The sequence below is a fragment of the Cyclopterus lumpus genome, chromosome 5 (assembly GCF_009769545.1).
Source record: "Cyclopterus lumpus isolate fCycLum1 chromosome 5, fCycLum1.pri, whole genome shotgun sequence".
NCBI classification, from domain to species: domain Eukaryota; kingdom Metazoa; phylum Chordata; class Actinopteri; order Perciformes; family Cyclopteridae; genus Cyclopterus; species Cyclopterus lumpus.
In genome coordinates, this window is record NC_046970.1 from 13262704 (window position 1) to 13281184 (window position 18481).

General features: G+C 41.1%; 2 protein-coding genes across 3 annotated transcripts; both read left to right on the plus strand.

Annotated features, from left to right (window-relative positions):
- Positions 1-1123: 1123 nt before the first annotated feature.
- vhl (von Hippel-Lindau tumor suppressor) lies at positions 1124-4716 on the plus strand. 2 transcript variants are annotated; one of them, XM_034533539.1, is made up of 4 exons: positions 1124-1345; positions 1547-1618; positions 2069-2182; positions 3765-4716. In XM_034533539.1, exons 1-4 carry the CDS (start codon positions 1321-1323, stop codon positions 3956-3958), a joined length of 405 nt encoding a protein of 134 aa, XP_034389430.1. In that variant the 5' UTR covers positions 1124-1320; the 3' UTR covers positions 3959-4716. The 2 variants fall into 2 exon arrangements, with proteins under 2 accessions (XP_034389430.1, XP_034389429.1); XM_034533538.1 differs by having other exon boundaries at positions 1124-1618.
- Positions 4717-13900: 9184 nt separating this feature from the next.
- Positions 13901-18233, plus strand: tatdn2 (TatD DNase domain containing 2). Its single transcript, XM_034533471.1, has 6 exons — positions 13901-14200; positions 14352-14753; positions 14992-15978; positions 16062-16189; positions 16573-16756; positions 18093-18233. The coding sequence occupies exons 1-6, from the start codon at positions 13901-13903 to the stop codon at positions 18231-18233; spliced, it is 2142 nt and encodes a 713-aa protein (XP_034389362.1).
- The last annotated feature ends 248 nt before the right edge of the window (positions 18234-18481 follow it).

The following is an 18481-nucleotide window of genomic DNA, read 5'->3' on the forward strand; positions in this document are numbered from 1 at the left end:
GGGCACCACTTTTAAATGTGCGTTTATTTTTTCCTCAAGAGAAATTTCCTCGTAGTTCTCCCAGAATACACCGCGGCCCAACAATAACACCAGTCCGCGTAGCAGGAGGCCCTAGTGGTTGCCTGTTACGATTGCCTTTACAACTATTATTTAAAACTTATAAAGCCAGTTTAAAATACTTTTTTTTTTTATTGTGTAGCTTTATATGAGAGAGACAACTTTGAGGGATATCTTAATGTTATTACGTAATGTAATATTATTTATTTATTACATTATTCGGCCCAGATTCGGCAGCCATCATCAGCCAGAGTCGATGATGGCTGCCGATAAACCGGTTGCCATGTCTCAGACAGAATCTGCCCATGTCCGTAACAACTACACCTGGGCCAGACATGGCAACAGTGAAATGTGCCAAAGGTGGCTCACATTTGGCCTCATCGAGCCGGAACACAGCCGAGTCAGCCGACACTTAGCCGCAATACGGCCGAGTCCGCTGGCTAGTGTTGGATAAAAAAAATAAATTGCCATGCCAGGCCCCCTGTCACTGCGAGGCCCCCCCGCAGTGCGGGGGTGATCGCTACGGGCCTGTCTCTGACCCCAAGCGCACGACAACAGGCACAGCTCAGTTTAGCCGAACACACGGCGTAGTTTATTTTGGAGCACAACCAGTCACTTGGAAAAAAAACACAAACAAACTCAGTGTCCCCTTAGTCCACGGGTGATTGAACATCAAACCCAACAAGACCAACAACTATTGTAATCCAGGGGAAAGGAAAAAAGCTCTCACCCGGTAAATACACTTGTTGAACAGAAAATAATCCACACGAAAAATCCACATAGATAAACACAAAAAGTCCAGAGAAAAAGACACGAAGGGAGGAGTGATTACCTCCACGGAGCTCATGGTACGAACTCGCAACGAGCTACTGACAGTCATGATCCTTTAACCCCACCCCCCTCGGTTTTGTGTGATCTTCGTTTGTAGTAAATGAGGTAAAAGAACACGATATGCCTCTGAAATAAACTTTTCTTGTTTCTTCTCGCTGTGAATCGGTATAGCTCATGAAACGCGTCCTTTGTGAGACCGATTCTTCGTCATGCCTCTCGACCAATCACAACACAGAACAGTTTGACGTCGCAGGACTTTCAACCGGAAGAGAGAATGTAAACAAAGTAACTAGTTGAGGTTGAGAAGAAGTAACAGTAGACGGTTCTCCCGCTGTACACGAATTGGAATAGTTGCTCGTAACCCTTGTTTGTAAACGATGTAATGTAATCGATGGACTGAGTGATACACTTATTTTTGATTCCAAGGTCTCCATGTCGATAACAGGCAACATCTATGGTGAGCTACCCAACTGCTAGCTAGCATTAGCTAAACAGCTAATCTCCCTGCGCTAATAATAAAGAGTTAATAAGCTACCAGCACCAATGCTTCAAGAAGGAGAGCAGTCTCTTCGGCTAGTTCGCTCCCTGAACAGTCAAGTACCCATCAGTGCTGTGTTTCGTAACCTCAGTCCTCGTGTCGTACGACCACTATGGATAGATTACCGCGGGCAACCTCGGGTTTACGTTGATTTACAGCCAGGAACGGGACGAGAAATGGCCACCTTTATCGGTAAGGCAGCTTCTATTACAAGCCAACGGTACTTGTGCGTTTGGTGTTGCACCGTGTCTCAGGTTTGAGTTCCGTTTCCAGTGGTGGAAGAACTACTTTGATATTGTTCTTCAGTGCAAAAGTATTAGCATCGTAATATAAAGTAACTACCACAAGTACAAGTTCACATTATGCACAATGTTCCTTTTAAGAAACGTATGGACATGAAAAAGTATCTCACTCCTCCAACTCATGCTTTCATCCCAGGACACTCAATTTGCATGTTGCAGACAAAAAAACATTAGGTGTCACAAAATTGGTCACCAATTAGTGTCCCTGTGGACAAATCAAAAGGTGTGACCTGATGTCATTGAGTTCTAAACTTGTTTATTATAAGAGTTGCCAGTGCAATGGCACAGTATCACTAGTGTGCAGTGTAACACACACTAATGTTATGGATTGTTTACCCAGGTCATCCATGGATGTTCAGAGATGCAAATTCTGATGAGCCACTGAGGGTGAACGGCAAAGAACTGTTTCTTCCTAAACCAGCGGAGGGTCGAAATGCTGATATTACTTTACCAGGTAAGATTTACTTCCAGTTTTAGCCATTATCATCACATGTAATGCATTACTACTCACATAAAATACAACCAAGGGTACATTTAATATGTACTAAGGTCTCTTTTTGTGATACTCAGGTGAATGTCATTTGGTTTGCGGTGCTCGAAGGATCACAAAATTACATTAAAAAATCATCCATCAGTTTGAGTACCCTTTCAATCGTTATATTTCGGTATTTATGTTGTCTCCCATGTTCATTGCCATACAGACCTAACACCATTTATCTTTTATATTTTGAATTGAGGACAGGCTCTATGCCAATTTTATTTAGGAGAATATAGGAACTTGGAAAATAACAAAATTAGGACGGTTCTGTAATTCCTATCTGAAGATAAGAAAAATCTTTTCCAAAAGGCAGTTGGGAAACATGATTTCTGTTAAACCTATAATCCTACATATCATCCTAAACTGAGATAAGATAGAATTTCAGATTTAGGAAGTTTCTGTAATGAAGCTCCAGGTTTGTAATATAGCCAATACTTTCCTCTGATTTCATGTATTTTTATCTATCATCTTAAATCCTGATATTGTTCTGTGTACATTTGATATGCCAGGCTGAACACCCATGTGTCGTCCTCTTTGTTTACATTTGTTCACACCTTGGGGCTTCGCTGGTAACCCTGTGCTTGGTTTAATGTCACAACACTATGAATTGTGGGTAGTTCCCTCAGTTAAAGCGTGCAGACTTGCTCAAAACATCTGGGAGAGCCCTCCAGCACAGGGGGTCAGCACTCAACACTCACATACTTTGCAGGGACGTGCCTCAAATGAAAAGACGAAACAGTTTCTACAAAAATTAAAAAGTTTATAGAATGTAAATATATATTGTAAAATATTTTCACTATTACTACCTTTATTTTGACAGTTTAATTGTACTTTCTTTTGACCCTTCCGGTCACCTGTGTTCTTCAATATGCAATGGAAAAAGAGGAAAGAAAATCTAACCAAAACAATAAAACAAATATTTTCTTTCACCTTGATCACTTAATTTTTTTATGTTCGTGGACATTGAAAAAACATTGTCATCCTTGCCGCCAGGGGTTTGTTTCACCAGGAGTGTAGCTACGGGCAGGACGAGATGACGGTGCAGGTTGATTTTCCTTCTGCATCTTTAGATTTAATGCAATAAACAAACTATCGAAGCACACGTTAATGGCACAAACACGCACATGGCTAAACGTAAGCTATAGACCGACGACACACGTGAATGTTAGGCTGACATGAAGATTATAAGATAGCAGTGTTTTTTTTGACCGGCTCTCAGAGTTCCCTGCCCTGCTGCTGGTTAGCAATTGGCTTCTATAACTAAATTTAAATTGTGTGGACCCAGTAGTAGAGGTGAAATGCTGCCCCTTATTCCTTTGGATCAACTTGCACATTGCACCTTTTCCTTCATTTCTTTGTCAGAATTATTGTAAATGCAGCTGTAAAACTGAGCTATATTTACACTGGTCTCATTTTGATAGTTGCTGCAATTTGAAGGAAAGATTTTTCCTGCCTAACAAGTTCTCAACATTTGACAAACACTTTGTTCGGTTTACAGTTTACAGCCTCAAGGATCGCGCTCTTCAGGTTATTCGGCGTCTGGTACGAGCACAAGACTACAGGAGGTTGGAAATAGCTCGATGTCTCCACGAGGAGCTGGAAGATAAACCCAGTATATTGAAAGATCTCCACCGCATGAACCAGCGAGTAGAGCAGCATCTACTGGAGAGGATCCAATGCCAGGAGGAATGAGGCATGAAACTGGATGGCTAATGGCCACGTACAGACAACAATATTATATTCCACACTATTAGAAAGCAAAGAAGCCAGAATTCCTGAAGTTGTAAGATCAAATGTTCAACTTACTTTTTGGGTTAGTAAGCAGCTGTTGCAAACATTTCCCTTGAGGTCTGACATTTGCTGCAAATGATGATCTGCTGCTTGTTATATTCATGCATTGGCTTTGGCAAATGCCTTCCTCTGCAGAAAAAAACTCCTCTTTTTAGAAGATGAGATTGTATATAATGTGATTGTAGCATATTCAATTAAATTGTATTGTTTGTACTCTAAAATTGTATTTAAGCATGTCAATGGTTATTCCTAAATGGTGATATTTTAGCCATGAATGCCTATCTGATAATCTTACTCGCTTCTTTATTTTGTCATACATAGCCAGGTTCTGTCATTAGTATTCTCTCAAAAAATCCTCTTTGATCATACACACAAGACAGAGCTTTTTTGTTCTTGTCATCCATTCAGTGTTATCATTGATCTTCTGCCATAGATATCCCATATATCTTGCAGCTGAAAAACTACATAATTTGACCTTGTCTTTACATTTTTAAGACTGGGCTGTGAAACACTGTGAGTGAGGATTTATATACTTTTGTTTGTGTCTACTTTGTAATTGTTCCTCTGTTAGCATGTTTTAAATATATACACTATTACTGTATCTCAAAGACCACCATTGTTTATTTGTGTAATAAATAAATAACATATTTCTTACTGTTTGAAAGCTGTGAAACACTTCTCTTAAGTATGCAGATAGACTGATAATTAACTATAACATTTAGAACACACGGTCATAAAACAAAAATCATAAAATTGAGACTTAATTTCTCAGAGCATTTAGGGTGATGGGTAGATGTAATTTGGTGGAGAAGTACAACATTACTTTTTGTTTAATTGGTAAGCCTGATGAAATGATGAAGCCGCTCACTTTAAGTACTTAATACAAATAAAGTACACATCCAATAGTGTCTGTTTTGACAACACACGATAAACTATTACTTTAAGTTGTAGAGTTGTGTGTGTTTCGGAGTGTATTTATTGAATGGGAGTGCTGTCAAGAGCAAGTAAGTTAACTGATCTGTATTATATCAAGTTTGGTATGAGCTGGTACAGTTTCATGGTACACAATTGATAATCACAAACAAATTTCCAAGTCACATGTCAAAATGTGAAGTTATCAGCTGCTCCAATTTACCACAGCTGGGGTTACTGTTACCAAACGTGTTGCTAAGCGACAAAGTAACACAACCCTTCTTTGGTTGTGTGAGTCGAGCTGAGCTGGCTGCAAGAATATCAGGAACATGCATGCTGGGAAAAATAAAAAAACATGGGATCCAAGTTGTTTTAGGGCAGAAAAGTAAGTACCTGTTCGTGTCCCTCAGAAATATACATGTTTTGTTTTGCAGCCGTGTTGTGCATGATGTCATTTCCTTGGACAGAAGGAATAGACGGTAACTAACATTCATGATCCTTCGATTTTCCTGACAAGCATGACATTTTGGCCAAGGAGTCACCCAGTCATGTTTCCACATGTCCAGACAGACCACTGGAGCAAAATGAAAACAATGGTAAGAACAATTAAAACAAACCCTTCTACTAACAAAAATATATACAATGTAATGACACTAATGATTAATAACAAAACATACTTTATATTGTTGTGAAACTATGAACAGTTGTTCCCACCTGTAGGTTCCAGTTTATCTCACATCCGTTCCAGCTGCCTTGTTGAAGAACAGAGGTTTGTGAAAACTATCCTATTTAACAGATAATATACAATTGGGAGGTGACCAGGAGAGCACTTTGTACAGTACAGAAAGGAAATAATGTGTCTCTAATTTGGCTTTCTATGCCCTATGTATGAATCCCAAGAAGGTGTTCTAAACCGCACCCCCAACAGCAGCCTGTTACCGCTGCTGCCACTGGATGAAACTGCAGTTAAAGATGCTAGATCCTCCATGGTGCAAGCATACAGTAGGTCTCATTGACAGCAGTCATTTGAAATATTTTTCTTTTTTATTATCTACTTCTTTGCCGTTTCACTATTATGTTCATTTTCTTTAGGTGTGCATCAAAACGCACCAAAAAACATGGCCCGGTTCCGGAATGAGTTCAACGACCGTGCCAGGAGGGGCTTCTGCTACTGGTTCCCTGAAAAGAAGGGCTCAGCATGTAAGAAATTATCCAAATGTCACCTGTACAATAAGTGGCGTGGCATTCACATGCCCATACACTAAATCATTTTCATTTGTGATCCTGCTGTTCAGACTTCCCACTGTGTGCTCATCCTTTCAATTCAATTCAATTCAGTTTATTTTGTATAGCCCAATATCACAAATTACAAATTTGCCTCAGAGGGCTTTACAATCTGTACACATACGACATCCCTGTCCCAGGACCTCACATCGGATCAGGAAAAACTCCCCAAAAATAACCTTTGACAGGGAAAAAAGGGAAGAAACCTTCAGGAGAGCAACAGAGGAGGATCCCTCTCCCCGGATGGACAGATGCAATAGATGTCATGTGTACAGAATGAACAGCATTTACAAAGTTACATAAACACGTTACATGAATATGACAATGTATGAATGGAACTCCAATCCATGAAACAGAAGGAGGTAGAGAGGAGGGGGGGCGGGGCATCAGCAGGGCCAACGCGGGAGGCCGGCTCACCAGGCAGGAGGCATCAGACACCTCCAGGTCCAATGGACCCTCTGAGACGTGAAGTCACAACGACTCCGGGGAGGAAGCAGAGTTAATAAGGTGCAATGGAGAGATGTAAATTCATCCATAAGGAGAGAGAGAAGATGAGATAGGTGCTCAGTGTATCCTAAAACATCCCCCAGCAGCCTATAAGCCTATAGCAGCATATCAAGGGGCTCGACCAGGGCAAACCTGATTCAGCCCTAACTATAAGCACTATCAAACAGGAAAGTCTTAAGTCTATTCTTAAATGAGGTGACTGTGTCTGCCTCCCGGACTGAAAGTGGAAGCTGGTTCCATAAAAGAGGAGCTTGATAACTGAAGGCTCTTGCTCCCATCCTACTTTTTAGGACTCTAGGAACCACAAGTATCCCCGCATTTAGTGAGCGCAGCTCTCTAGTGGGGCAATATGGTACTACAAGCTCCTTAAGATATGATGGTGCATCACCAATCAAGGCTTTGTAGGTGAGGAGAAGAATTTTAAATGTGATTCTTGATTTTACAGGGAGCCAGTGCAGAGCAGCTAATACAGGAGTAATGTGATCTTTTTTCTTAGTTTTTGTGAGTACACGAGCTGCAGCATTCTGGATCAACTGGAGGGATTTAAGAGACTTATTAGAGCTTTCAAAGTCGAACATGTAGCTTAAATACAACAGTGTCTTTTAGAATAACTCCTGTCACTTTAAATTATGATTGGTTTACACATGCAGCTCAGAGAACTGATCATCTTCATTCCTTCCTTATAGGTAAAGGATACAGCGTTGGTGCCTACAAGACCTGTCTGGGGTTACCAAAAGTCTAACAAAGTGTCACTGTCTAAGATTGTTGTAATCCTCTGTCCGAATTAATTAAATCCCTTCAAAGTAAAAACACATGATTACGCTCAAAGGGTTTTATGTATAATAAATCCTTTATCCCCAGATTGTGTCCATAGCTGTTACTACAGCTATGGACACAACTATGGTTACCACTGCTACTACCCGAAGAGTGATTAGCTTTTTAGTGCATAGCGATTGTATACCTAAAGTCATATCTTTGTATTTTGTAGATCAAACACTAAGAGCAAAATAATATGTAATATTAGCAGTTCCACATTAATTAATTAATTAATCCTGTGGTTGTTCTTATTTGTTTCTATTATTGATAAGTAATAAGCTGCTCTGGCAGGGCCTTCATATATGTTTTAAGACTATCTCACCAAACTAATTGGTGGAAGGCCATATGCTTTTGTCTAACGGCATACACTCAAAGGTAGTATACACTCAAAAGTTATTAGGTAATGGTCTGATAGAACAGGGTTCTGTGGAAAGACTTACATTTTCTATATGTTTCCATATGCAAGAACACATCCGAGCATCTCTGTGCTGTGTCCACATAGCCGGGCCAGAGTTGCATTTCTTTTGGTGCATGTCTTGATTTTAGAGTTGTGCGGAGGTAATAGAAATACTCTAAATTCCAAATGTAACACCTTTAAGTAGTGCAGTAGTATGAGTTTCAAAAGCGAATAATAAAAGCAGCAGTGATTAACACATTTAAGCTCCTTCAACCTTCACACGTCAGTGAGACTCACAAGTGGCATGTATCCCGTGAACACAAAGGTTTCCAGACAAAGCTACTAGCCCTTCTAGCGAATGAAGGGAAGACTGTAGCTGACGTCACAGGCTTGTTTAGCCCTACTCCTGCTCGAAAACCCGACCTAGACCTGAACACCCAGCTGGTTAATGCTATCTCCTCGCTAGTTGAAAAATGCCAAGCAACCCCTGCAGACAGTCCAGGCTATCGCAAACTAAAGTATACCTTCACACTTCAACTAATACCAGTGGACGCAACCCCTCTGCTTAGATCAGGTTGCTCCAGGACCGAGGCTCCATGCACCTGAGTTATACCTACCATACCCCGACTCGTGGCCTCCTTGTTAACCCGGCGACTCGGCACATCCCTTCCGCTCAACACAGGCTGTTCAACCCTGCATATGCCTTGGTTTATATCCGCTGTTATCGTACGGAGATCCTCGCAGACTTTGTCTGTAAACACATGGCATGTTTCATGGAGGACATGTCTGTGCTTGGACGCTCAATTTTCCCAAGCAGGCAAGAAACGTCAAGGAAGTTGAAAGTCATAGGCGGAAATTCGTCTATGTAACACAAAACGAGGGATATTCTCGCCCGCCTCATTAAGTAGTTTCAAACAACTCTTTACGTTATTTACGTCTTTTTGTGCCCCCTTATGTGCTACAAAGCGTTGACTGGAGCTTGGGCAGAGTTCAAAAAGTGCTTTCTTTAAACTCTTAATCCAATCCGACCTGAAGTGGTTCACAACTAATAAAATAATGTCGTCATGACTCAGAGTTTTCATTTTTATGACGAGGAAGTTTAAAAGTTCATCTTCCACAATAATTTTGGCATTGTAGATCTCTGGTTTAATTCAAGATCTAGTCGGAGCAGCCGCATTTCCACCAGCCCTCTCCGCCATCTTGGATCTTTTCTGTAGATACAGTGAGCCATGCACCGTCAATGAGTCGTTGGCTGATTTGAATCCTTCGGGATCCAATTTGGCATCACGCGTGCAGATCACAACTGTAACTGATGCGTCTCTTTCCTACACAGGTCACATTACACATCAGAATCGGGACTCTTTCAATTGCAGCATGAGCGTCGTCATAGATACATTAGTTCACACTGTCACACTCGGCATAGACACAAAACAAACAACAAAAATCCAGACTTTAACACAGCTTTATTCATAAATCATCCCTGTTGGTGCACGAACAGACCAGTGAGGCGACACGGAAACAGCCCGTCCTCCAGCGATGGAGGGTCCTGGCTCTATGTGGACCAGAGAAGGCCTCGAACCAGAGGCAGCCTAACCAAAGACACTGTGATTAACACGCTAGCAGCTTTTACGCAAGCTATGGCAAGTATGCTTATGGAGACTGACTTATTGAAAGAAAGGCAAAGACAGAACAAAGACTTGTTGCACGTATGATTAAAAAAAAAGACGAAATGTATTTATTGTAATGTACAGTGTTACTTCATTACTGCTAATGGGGCATAATGTGTGAAGTTGTGTAAACAGTGTGCCATGGAAAACAGAGTGAATGCTGGGTAATAGTAAAGTCCCTTAAATGAGAGAATAGAACAGAATGCCTGATGGAACTGGATCAAAGACGGCTGGGTTCTAGAAGGTTGAGGAGTCCATGAAGCTGCTGCCTCTGCATTCAACCCTCAGTATCTTCAACAGCACCACGGACGACACCTGGACTGGGGCTCTGAGGCAGGCCATGAAAAAATCAGCGGTGGGCGTCTGATGCTACCCTAGCGTAGCATGGCACTTGTTTTGCTTTTTGTTTATTTATTATTTTCCATTGAAGGGCTTCCTGGGGGCTCCCCACCCATCCCCGTTGGTTCTGGGATGGTGGACTTGTGTTGGTATGGAGGGATACGCTGCTCGGGCCGATCAGCTGACGGAGCGCCTGAGCTTTCCAGACGTCGTCCACACGTTACATATTGTGTAACTTAACAGTTATACTCTATGGAACCAACCCAGGAAGTACTACTGAGTTTAAGTCTGTGTCTAGGTCCAGTGGTGGAATAGTCTGTCTAGGAATAGAGCATTTACGTCTAGTATTGTTCTGTAGTACTAGCGTGCTTTTCTCCACGACTGGCAGGTTATCACCAGGTCAGTTGATGCTTACTGGGAGACTTCTGAAACCAGTTGCACTTTCCAGCCTCTTTCGGTTGGGCGTCACCCGTTCAAGTCAGCAGAGTCACGCTTGACTGTGTCGAGCTGTTAGGGGAGCGACCTGCAGCACACTCTTTAAGCACTGTTATCCTAGGGAGGACATTTAGAAGTCACCCGGGTTGGTAGCCCCGGCTTCTCAGAACCGAGCTGATGGAGGGCTTGTGGTCTGTGGGAGAAGACGCAGTCCCGCTCTTAAACCCCGCGTGGCGACTGGTGTCGCTGGGCGGTGGCGAGCCCCCGCGGCCCAGAGGACTCGTTCCTCTGGAGCTTGAGTGGCTGACGGCAGCGAGGTTGTGACGAGAAGCCGGTTTTCGATGCTTTAACCAGGGGGCAGGAAGTCTGCGTGTGTCTGCCTCGAAGCTTCAGGCCTTCCGGTGTGTCTGACGTGGAAAGATACTCCTGGTGTGTGAACCAGCAGTGCGTCTGACCTGGACCTTCAGTTTCAGGTTCAGGCTTTCACTGAGACCACGTTTCATATCTCAGGATGTTTGGTGCCAACATACGGTTTGAATATCAAATTGTCAACATTGATTATTTACTTAAAGTAAAGTCTTGTAAAGCCAATCATATGTGTTCCTTCAAACGTTAAAGACCTGTTAAGCTGTCATTTCAGTACGACCTAATGAGACCCGGTGAGACCCAATGAGACCCCAATGAGACCTGATGAGACCCGGTGAGACCCGGTGAGACCTGATGATACCCAATGAGACAATACTATACCAGTATTGCTATCACTGCAATATTTTGGAGTCCTTTAGTACTTGAATGAAATATTCGGAGGTGGTTGCTCCGGTATTGGTTAAGGTGAGCCACGTGGTTTGTAGGGTGTTGCTATCGTGTTCTAGGATACTAATATGTTGTCTATAAGCAAAGTGTTTAGTGTGCTGTTTTACTGGAGCTCAAGCAAGCACATCATACAGACATCATAGTGATTAGACAGATGTGACCGACCGAGATGAGGTCCCACTTAAAGTCCAACAAGTTATTCAACAGCGTGGCAACATGTGCGTTGACACTTTTTCTAAACCCCTTTTCCAGTCCCCTTGGAGACCGCCTTTCCACAGGTGGCCTTGCTACCTCGTTACGGATTTATACAGAGAAACCGTACTTAAAAAAGTGAAAAAGGAGACAAATTACAGGTATAAACAAAGAACTTTTCTCTTTTGTGTGACAAAAGGATTACAGAGCAAGTGCTGACAAGTCCAGGGACACACAAACAATCAAAAGAGTTAATACAAAGACAAATGACAAAAAACTGGTTCGTAGCATGGAGTGTGCGGCTGGTTGTGTGTGTGTGTTTTCTATATTTTTGTGAGGTGATCATTGCCAACATGGAGTTGGAACGCCTCCTCCTCCTCCAGAAGTTATCTTAACCATACACAACATACAATACAACTGAGCTTGGTAAATTACATATTTTATTCACACCAGTAATAGCTACCCTTTGAATTATTCCAGGGTTTTGTAGGCCTCGTCTTCATACTGGAGGTTGAACACTGCAGCAACTCCTAAAGGAGTTAACAGACACCTTAACCTACAATAGACAACAATGTAGATGGATTTTTACTAATTGAACTTGTATAGAGAAGCATATACACCACTTCACAAAAAATACTGTATTATTTTGATACATTATAGTAGTCTGCTGTTATCGTTGATTGACGGTATTACATGTTAATTTACATACAAGGGCTGAATATTTAACTGTATGTTACAGTTATTGTGAAATACTGTAAGTCAGATACTGTTTAAAATCACCGTAAATGTACAACAATTCAGTTCAATTGAATTAGTGTGGAAAAGGCTGTTAACTCAAAGTATTAAACTTCAGAACAACTGAATTCTAGTGAATGCAATATTGTGCTGAGGAGAATGTGCAAAACACCTTACCTGACTAAGGTATGCTGAATAATAAAACAAACATATGAACATCTCATGGTGAGCTGTCAATATACAGAATCTGACCTCCAAGAGGGAAACGTGAGCATCATGATCATGGTCTAGTGATATCAAGTAGCCTATCATTGTTAAGCAAACTTGTGTGTAGTGCCCCCGCCTCTGATAACGTCTAACAATGTCTTTATTTCCATTTTCCATAATCGAGATTGCCTTTAATATTGTATAGAATAGCTACTGTACATCCCACATTATATATATTCAGTATTTCAAACCTCGTTTTCCATTTAGAGTTTAAAGGAATGCAAGGCACTTGGAAACAGCATCACGTGTGCTATATAAATACACTTTGTCTTGTCTCGTGTTCTGAGCACCCAATTGCCAAATCACCTGTTTTCGCGGTTATTGTCGCCCGTCAGTCAAATCTCGTTGGTAGAATTGATCTCGTGGGAAGTGGATTCGTCTGCTGGTCGCGCTAGTATCGTTTAACCAATCGGTCCAAAACTAAACTTTACTACAAATTTAAACTACACTTTTTTAAATGAAATCCACTATTTAACATGCCAACAAAACGTTGTCATGTTTTGTTTTAGTTCCGAAACGTTTGTAAGCAATTAATCGTGTGAGCTACCGAGTGGTGAATGGCTGCCTGAACCAACGCGGACAAAGTGACACGGTACGGTTTTGACCGTTTCTACTGTGCCGCTCCTCAGAAGGTAACGTTACCTCCTATGCCATTAACAACTCCTCAACATTACCTCGTTGAATACATATATGTATGTGATAAAGAAGTGTTAATTAATAACCAAAAAACGGTTGGCTTTTCGTAGCCAGAACATGAAGGTAGCTATTTTCTGAGTCGCCATTTGAATCAATACGTGAACACAGTTCCTGTTAGCTAGCTAAGTGAAGGTGTAACAAGTGGAGGCTTAACGTTAGCTGATTTATCACCGAGGTCGAGGCAGACAGCTGCACACAATCCCCAAAACCCGATGTTAACTGTTGACAGGAGAAACAACCTGATTGCCTATAATTAATTGGGACACTAGTTGTGGTTAATGCTAGCTTTAAAACAATTTCAATAATGTGCTGCAACATATTGTTTTAGATTCCAGTAATTTCAAAATTAATAACTGTGAACCTTGTCTTTTATTTGGATCCCCATTATTTGTTACTATGACAACAGTAACACTCTCCCTGGGGTCCATTATCCCAATACTACCTGGCCCCAGGTTTGCTGTGTGGTAATTTATTGAATAATATCCACCGTACCAAGCAAAATATCAGCCATATTTTGTACATATGAAAACTAGATTTTGACGCAGGGTCTCAAGAGCAGGTAATAAAGCAAAAGCCACCTCAAGGCCCGTATTATGTCAGTTGAAATTGTGCTTCAGTGGTGCATATTCCCATACAAAGGACCCAAAGGGAAAATCAACATTGCATTTTTTTAACTTGACTATTTGCTTTCATATATTAATGTTTGCTTGCATTACGTACTAAGTGGTCATACAGTTATGTTTATTCCTTTTCTAACTATGAATTGGATTAGTAATCTCTGAAATGGACAGCAGCAAAAAGAAGTTGACGTTTAAGTGGCTACGAACTGCAATCACCTCGCCCACAAATCTTCAGGGGAGAGATGCTGGATTAGGCACACCCTCTCGCTGGAATGAATCGCTGATTGACGATTCAAATACTTTGCCGCTCAGTGACTCTCCAGGACCGGATGGCCTTGGAGCATTGAGTCTAGACACTCCCAAGAGAAAAGCAGGAGCGCTATGTGAAAGCACGCCATCTTTAGGCAAAGTTAAGCTGAGGAGGCTTTCAAGGGAAAATTCTGAACATTTCATAACTTCAAAGGTAAATCTTTATTGCTCTACCCATTTTTTTAATGGTACATCTGAAGTATTTTATAAGAGCTGGAGTCTCAAATGTACTATTTCTTGCAATATGTTCAGTTCTTGTAAAGAAATTACTGATTTTATTTGTACATTCGCACCATAACTATCAGGAGAAACCTATGGACAACTCATCCAAGCAGCTGGAATCCACAGAGAGCCAGGTAGTATCATCACCTCCACCTCACTCCTTCCTCATGAGAAAGAAAGAGAGGACACCCATGGAGAGATCAAAGGCTATCTACAGCAAGGCTGTGGTTGCAACCATTGGCAACACAAGACCAAGAGGCAACACTACTAGTATCCCCAGGCCTTTGCCATTTGAGTCTTCACCAGTGAAGACTGAAGCACCAACTCGCATAACAGACAGGGATATTATTAAGTGTTCCTCGATCAAAGCTGAGAACAGCTCTGAGGACAGCAACACTGTCCAGGAAGAACAGTGGTCTCCCCTTCAGGTGTTTGAGGACATTGAATCCCAAGATGACGACTCAAAGCTAAAAACAGACGGAAGGGTAAGTCAACGGACACTTAGAAATCTATTTTTGTTGTAGTTTTATTTGCTTTTATATCATTTTAAATGTTTTAGTTGCAATCTGTTATTTAATACATCTTTTATTAATTTAGCTAATCTTTTACATGTCTTGTTTATCAAAAGGGGGCATTACATTTGTACAATTTATGTTCTTAAAATATAGTGTAAAAGCTAATGGGAGGTGTCTTTTTTTCCCACTATTTGTTTGCATTTTTCAGACTGTTGTGCTAAAAGGAGAGGATTCTCCCAAGAGTTTTGTTGTTTCAAACTCTGTGTTTGTAGAAACAACCTCTCAAGTCCAATCCATTGCTCCAGAAAATGGACCAGAAGCCAAGTGCTGTGACTCGTACCTCCCAGCCCTGGATAACATAGATGATACTTCGCCTCGTTTCACGATTCAACAGAAAGGCCCTTTTGACAGCCAACAATGGAAAAGTCCTTCAGTGTATACCCAGAAAGCTACAACTTCATCTTTCACCTTTTCATCCCCCAATGACAGCACTGGGGTCATCCAGGCAGCTGCAGTGGACAAGGATTGGCCTTTCTCACTGTCGCAGGGGAATGTTTTTGTCTCATTAAAGCAGCCCCACCCAACAAACATGGCCCCTTCTCATGCATCCAAAATTCAGACTGAGAATGTCTGCTTTTCCGCCAACATTATGGCCTATAGGGACCCCTTTGCGCTGCCACTACACTCAAAAAAAGCAACCCCACGCAGGCAGTCAGATGTTGGTGCTTCCATGCATCACTCCCCCTTCTCCTTTACTCATGGTGCGACTCCTAAAAGAAGATTATCACTTGGAGCAGAACCTATGTCAACCAGTTACCCCTCCCTGAACCATCAGGTTGGTTTTATAGACACACACTGCCATATAGACATGCTCTATGGAAAGCTTGGCTTCAGCGGGACATTCCACAGCTTTCTAAATCACTACAAAAGGAGCTTTCCCCCAGAGTTTAGAGGCTGCATTGCAAACTTCTGCAACCCAAAGACCATGGTTAAGGAGGCCCTGTGGGAAGGTTTGCTCTCCGAAGACATGGTGTGGGGGGCATTTGGGTGCCACCCCCACTTTGCCACAGATTACTCCTGTGCCCAGGAGCACGATATACTGATGGCTATGCGGCACCCAAAAGCTGTAGCATTTGGTGAGATAGGCCTGGACTACTCCCACAAGAACTCCACAAACCACTCCAAGCAAAAAGAGGTACAGTCTCAGTTGAATACAACTTTGTAATCCAGTAACTACCTGTAACTTCTGTGTTTTTCTTTTTTTTTGTTGCTGTCAAGGTGTTTGAGCGCCAGCTGCGTCTCGCTGTGGCCATGCAGAAGCCTCTGGTCATCCACTGTAGGGACGCAGATGATGACCTTTTTGAAATAATGAAGAAGTGTGTCCCGAGGGAATACAAAATTCACAGGTGTTTTGGGAGGAAAATCATCTCTCTAATTGTTCACATTTTAAATGTAACTTTCCTGCCTGTCTTATTGGTTAAGTTACAACCCTTAATATAATCATTCAATCTAACCATGTTTTTATATTATTTAGGTTGGCTTTTTTTTTTTTAATAGCCTTTTTTTTTTTTATAGACATTTTGTATAAATTATTTAGCAAAACAGTCATGAACACAGTGCATTTGTCACAGTGGTTGACTGAAGTCATTAAAAAGTTAATTTCTTTCAGCCAATTTGTTTATTTTTGTCAAATTAACTCTGGAATATTGAAGATTTAAACTTTAAGGACCCTCAAAGAGTAAACATTTATGAATTTAATCTCTGAATTTTCTGACCTATGTGTTTCCAGGCACTGTTTCACAAACAGTTACCCCGTGATTGAGCCCTTCCTAACAGAGTTCCCCAACCTGTATGTGGGTTTCACAGCCCTCATCACATACTTCAAGGCCACCGAGGCCCGAGAAGCTGTCCGCCAGATCCCTCTGAACCGCATTGTGTTGGAGACGGACGCACCATATTTCCTGCCAAGACAGGTACATTTAAATTGTTGATTGGTGAAACCAAAACACTGTCTGCTCGAAAAATGAATGACAGGATTTTTCCCCAGCTCTTACTATTGTTAATAACTGAAAATCAATACACATTTAACCGGGCTAAATGTGTATTATAATTACAGCTGAAGACACGTTGTGCCAAGTTTAGCTGTAAGTGACTGTGACGCTGATGTCAGCTCATATAAGAACACTTTTTGCTGACCGTGCTATTTTTTTATTGCAGCCTGTGCACGGTTTAGTGCTGGCACCCGAATCCACGCGTACCCATAAATCATCCACCCGTACTAATGAATTATTCTCTCCGATTTAAATACCCGCACCCAGCATGTGTTAAATATGTGTTATATTGATGCATGGTTGTTTTTCTTTATCAAAAATGATTAGAGAAGCTGCCTCTAGTAATTGTTGACGTTACAAAGCGTGCAGTAATGTCCGCACTGTGCCATCCGCATTGATCCCAAGAAACATGAGACAGGTTTGACACACAAATGCTTTTTTACCTCAAAGGTATTGTTCAATCAAGAATAGAGATTGTTATGAATGTTCAACAAACAGTTGTTATACATAAACTACAAACAAGGCAGGTGACCCTCAAAGGAATACACTCATTATGACACATTATGTAATAAGTATGTACAGTATACTGTATAATCATAATCACCTTGGACTGCATACTCTTGGTCGTTGCAATATTGATCCAAATAAAACTTCCAAACCTGAAGCTGTTTAAATCATGTAAACAACATGAAATAAGAGCTGATACATAAGTCTATTGTCATTTGAGAATTATTTTAAATTTCTGCCCTAATAGCTTTTAGCTTTTCACAATTTCTATTAGATGGCAAATCCTGGCCTAATAGATTATTGATATTTTTCACTGATTGAATCCATTTTTATTAAAAAAATAAAGAAATATTAAGGATTAATGTGTGCTTCAGCGTTCCCTATTGAACAAGTAGAGTATGTTTTTGCGGTAAAATGCAGCTTACTCATTTACAGTAAAAGGTCTTTGTCCAATGATCTAAAGGTCTTCTGAAACAATGTCAAGAATGGACAACAAAACTGTGCACATGTTGATTTATTGCTACGAAATGTCAGCTATTGGCCACTGAGTCCTAAAACTATTGGTAGTCATTTACAAAATATATATATTTCTATGTATTTATCTTTTGGATGAACCCCTTTTGTGTTAGGCTCCATATGTCGCCACAAAACGGCCAGTGTTATGCTGTTGACAGGACTGGTACAATTGGAAGTAACGGGAGTACCTTTTGACAACATGCATGTGATAAGTGTGTCTTTCCTCTCTTAATAGGTGAGGAAAGATGTCTGCCGGTTTTCACACCCTGGTATGGGCATTCATACCCTGCAGGAGCTGAGCTTTCTGAAGGGAGAAGACATGGCCACGGTTCTCGCCACCGTCCGACACAACACCACTCAAGTCTACGGCGTATGAGTTTTATTGATGGTGGAACTATATGTATTATATTTCGTTGTTCATCTGATAATATTATATTTAATTGTTAATTTAATCAATTAATTCCTCATCATATTTGGTTAGTGTTGTTTTTGCTGTGTTGATATCTGTTTGTTCAAATTTGTTTGGATGTTTGTCTTGTTCAGCTGCTGAGTAGTTTAGTTCGGTTCAGTGGAGACATATCAAACACATTTTTTAATCCTGCTTTTCTTTAAATTCTACATACT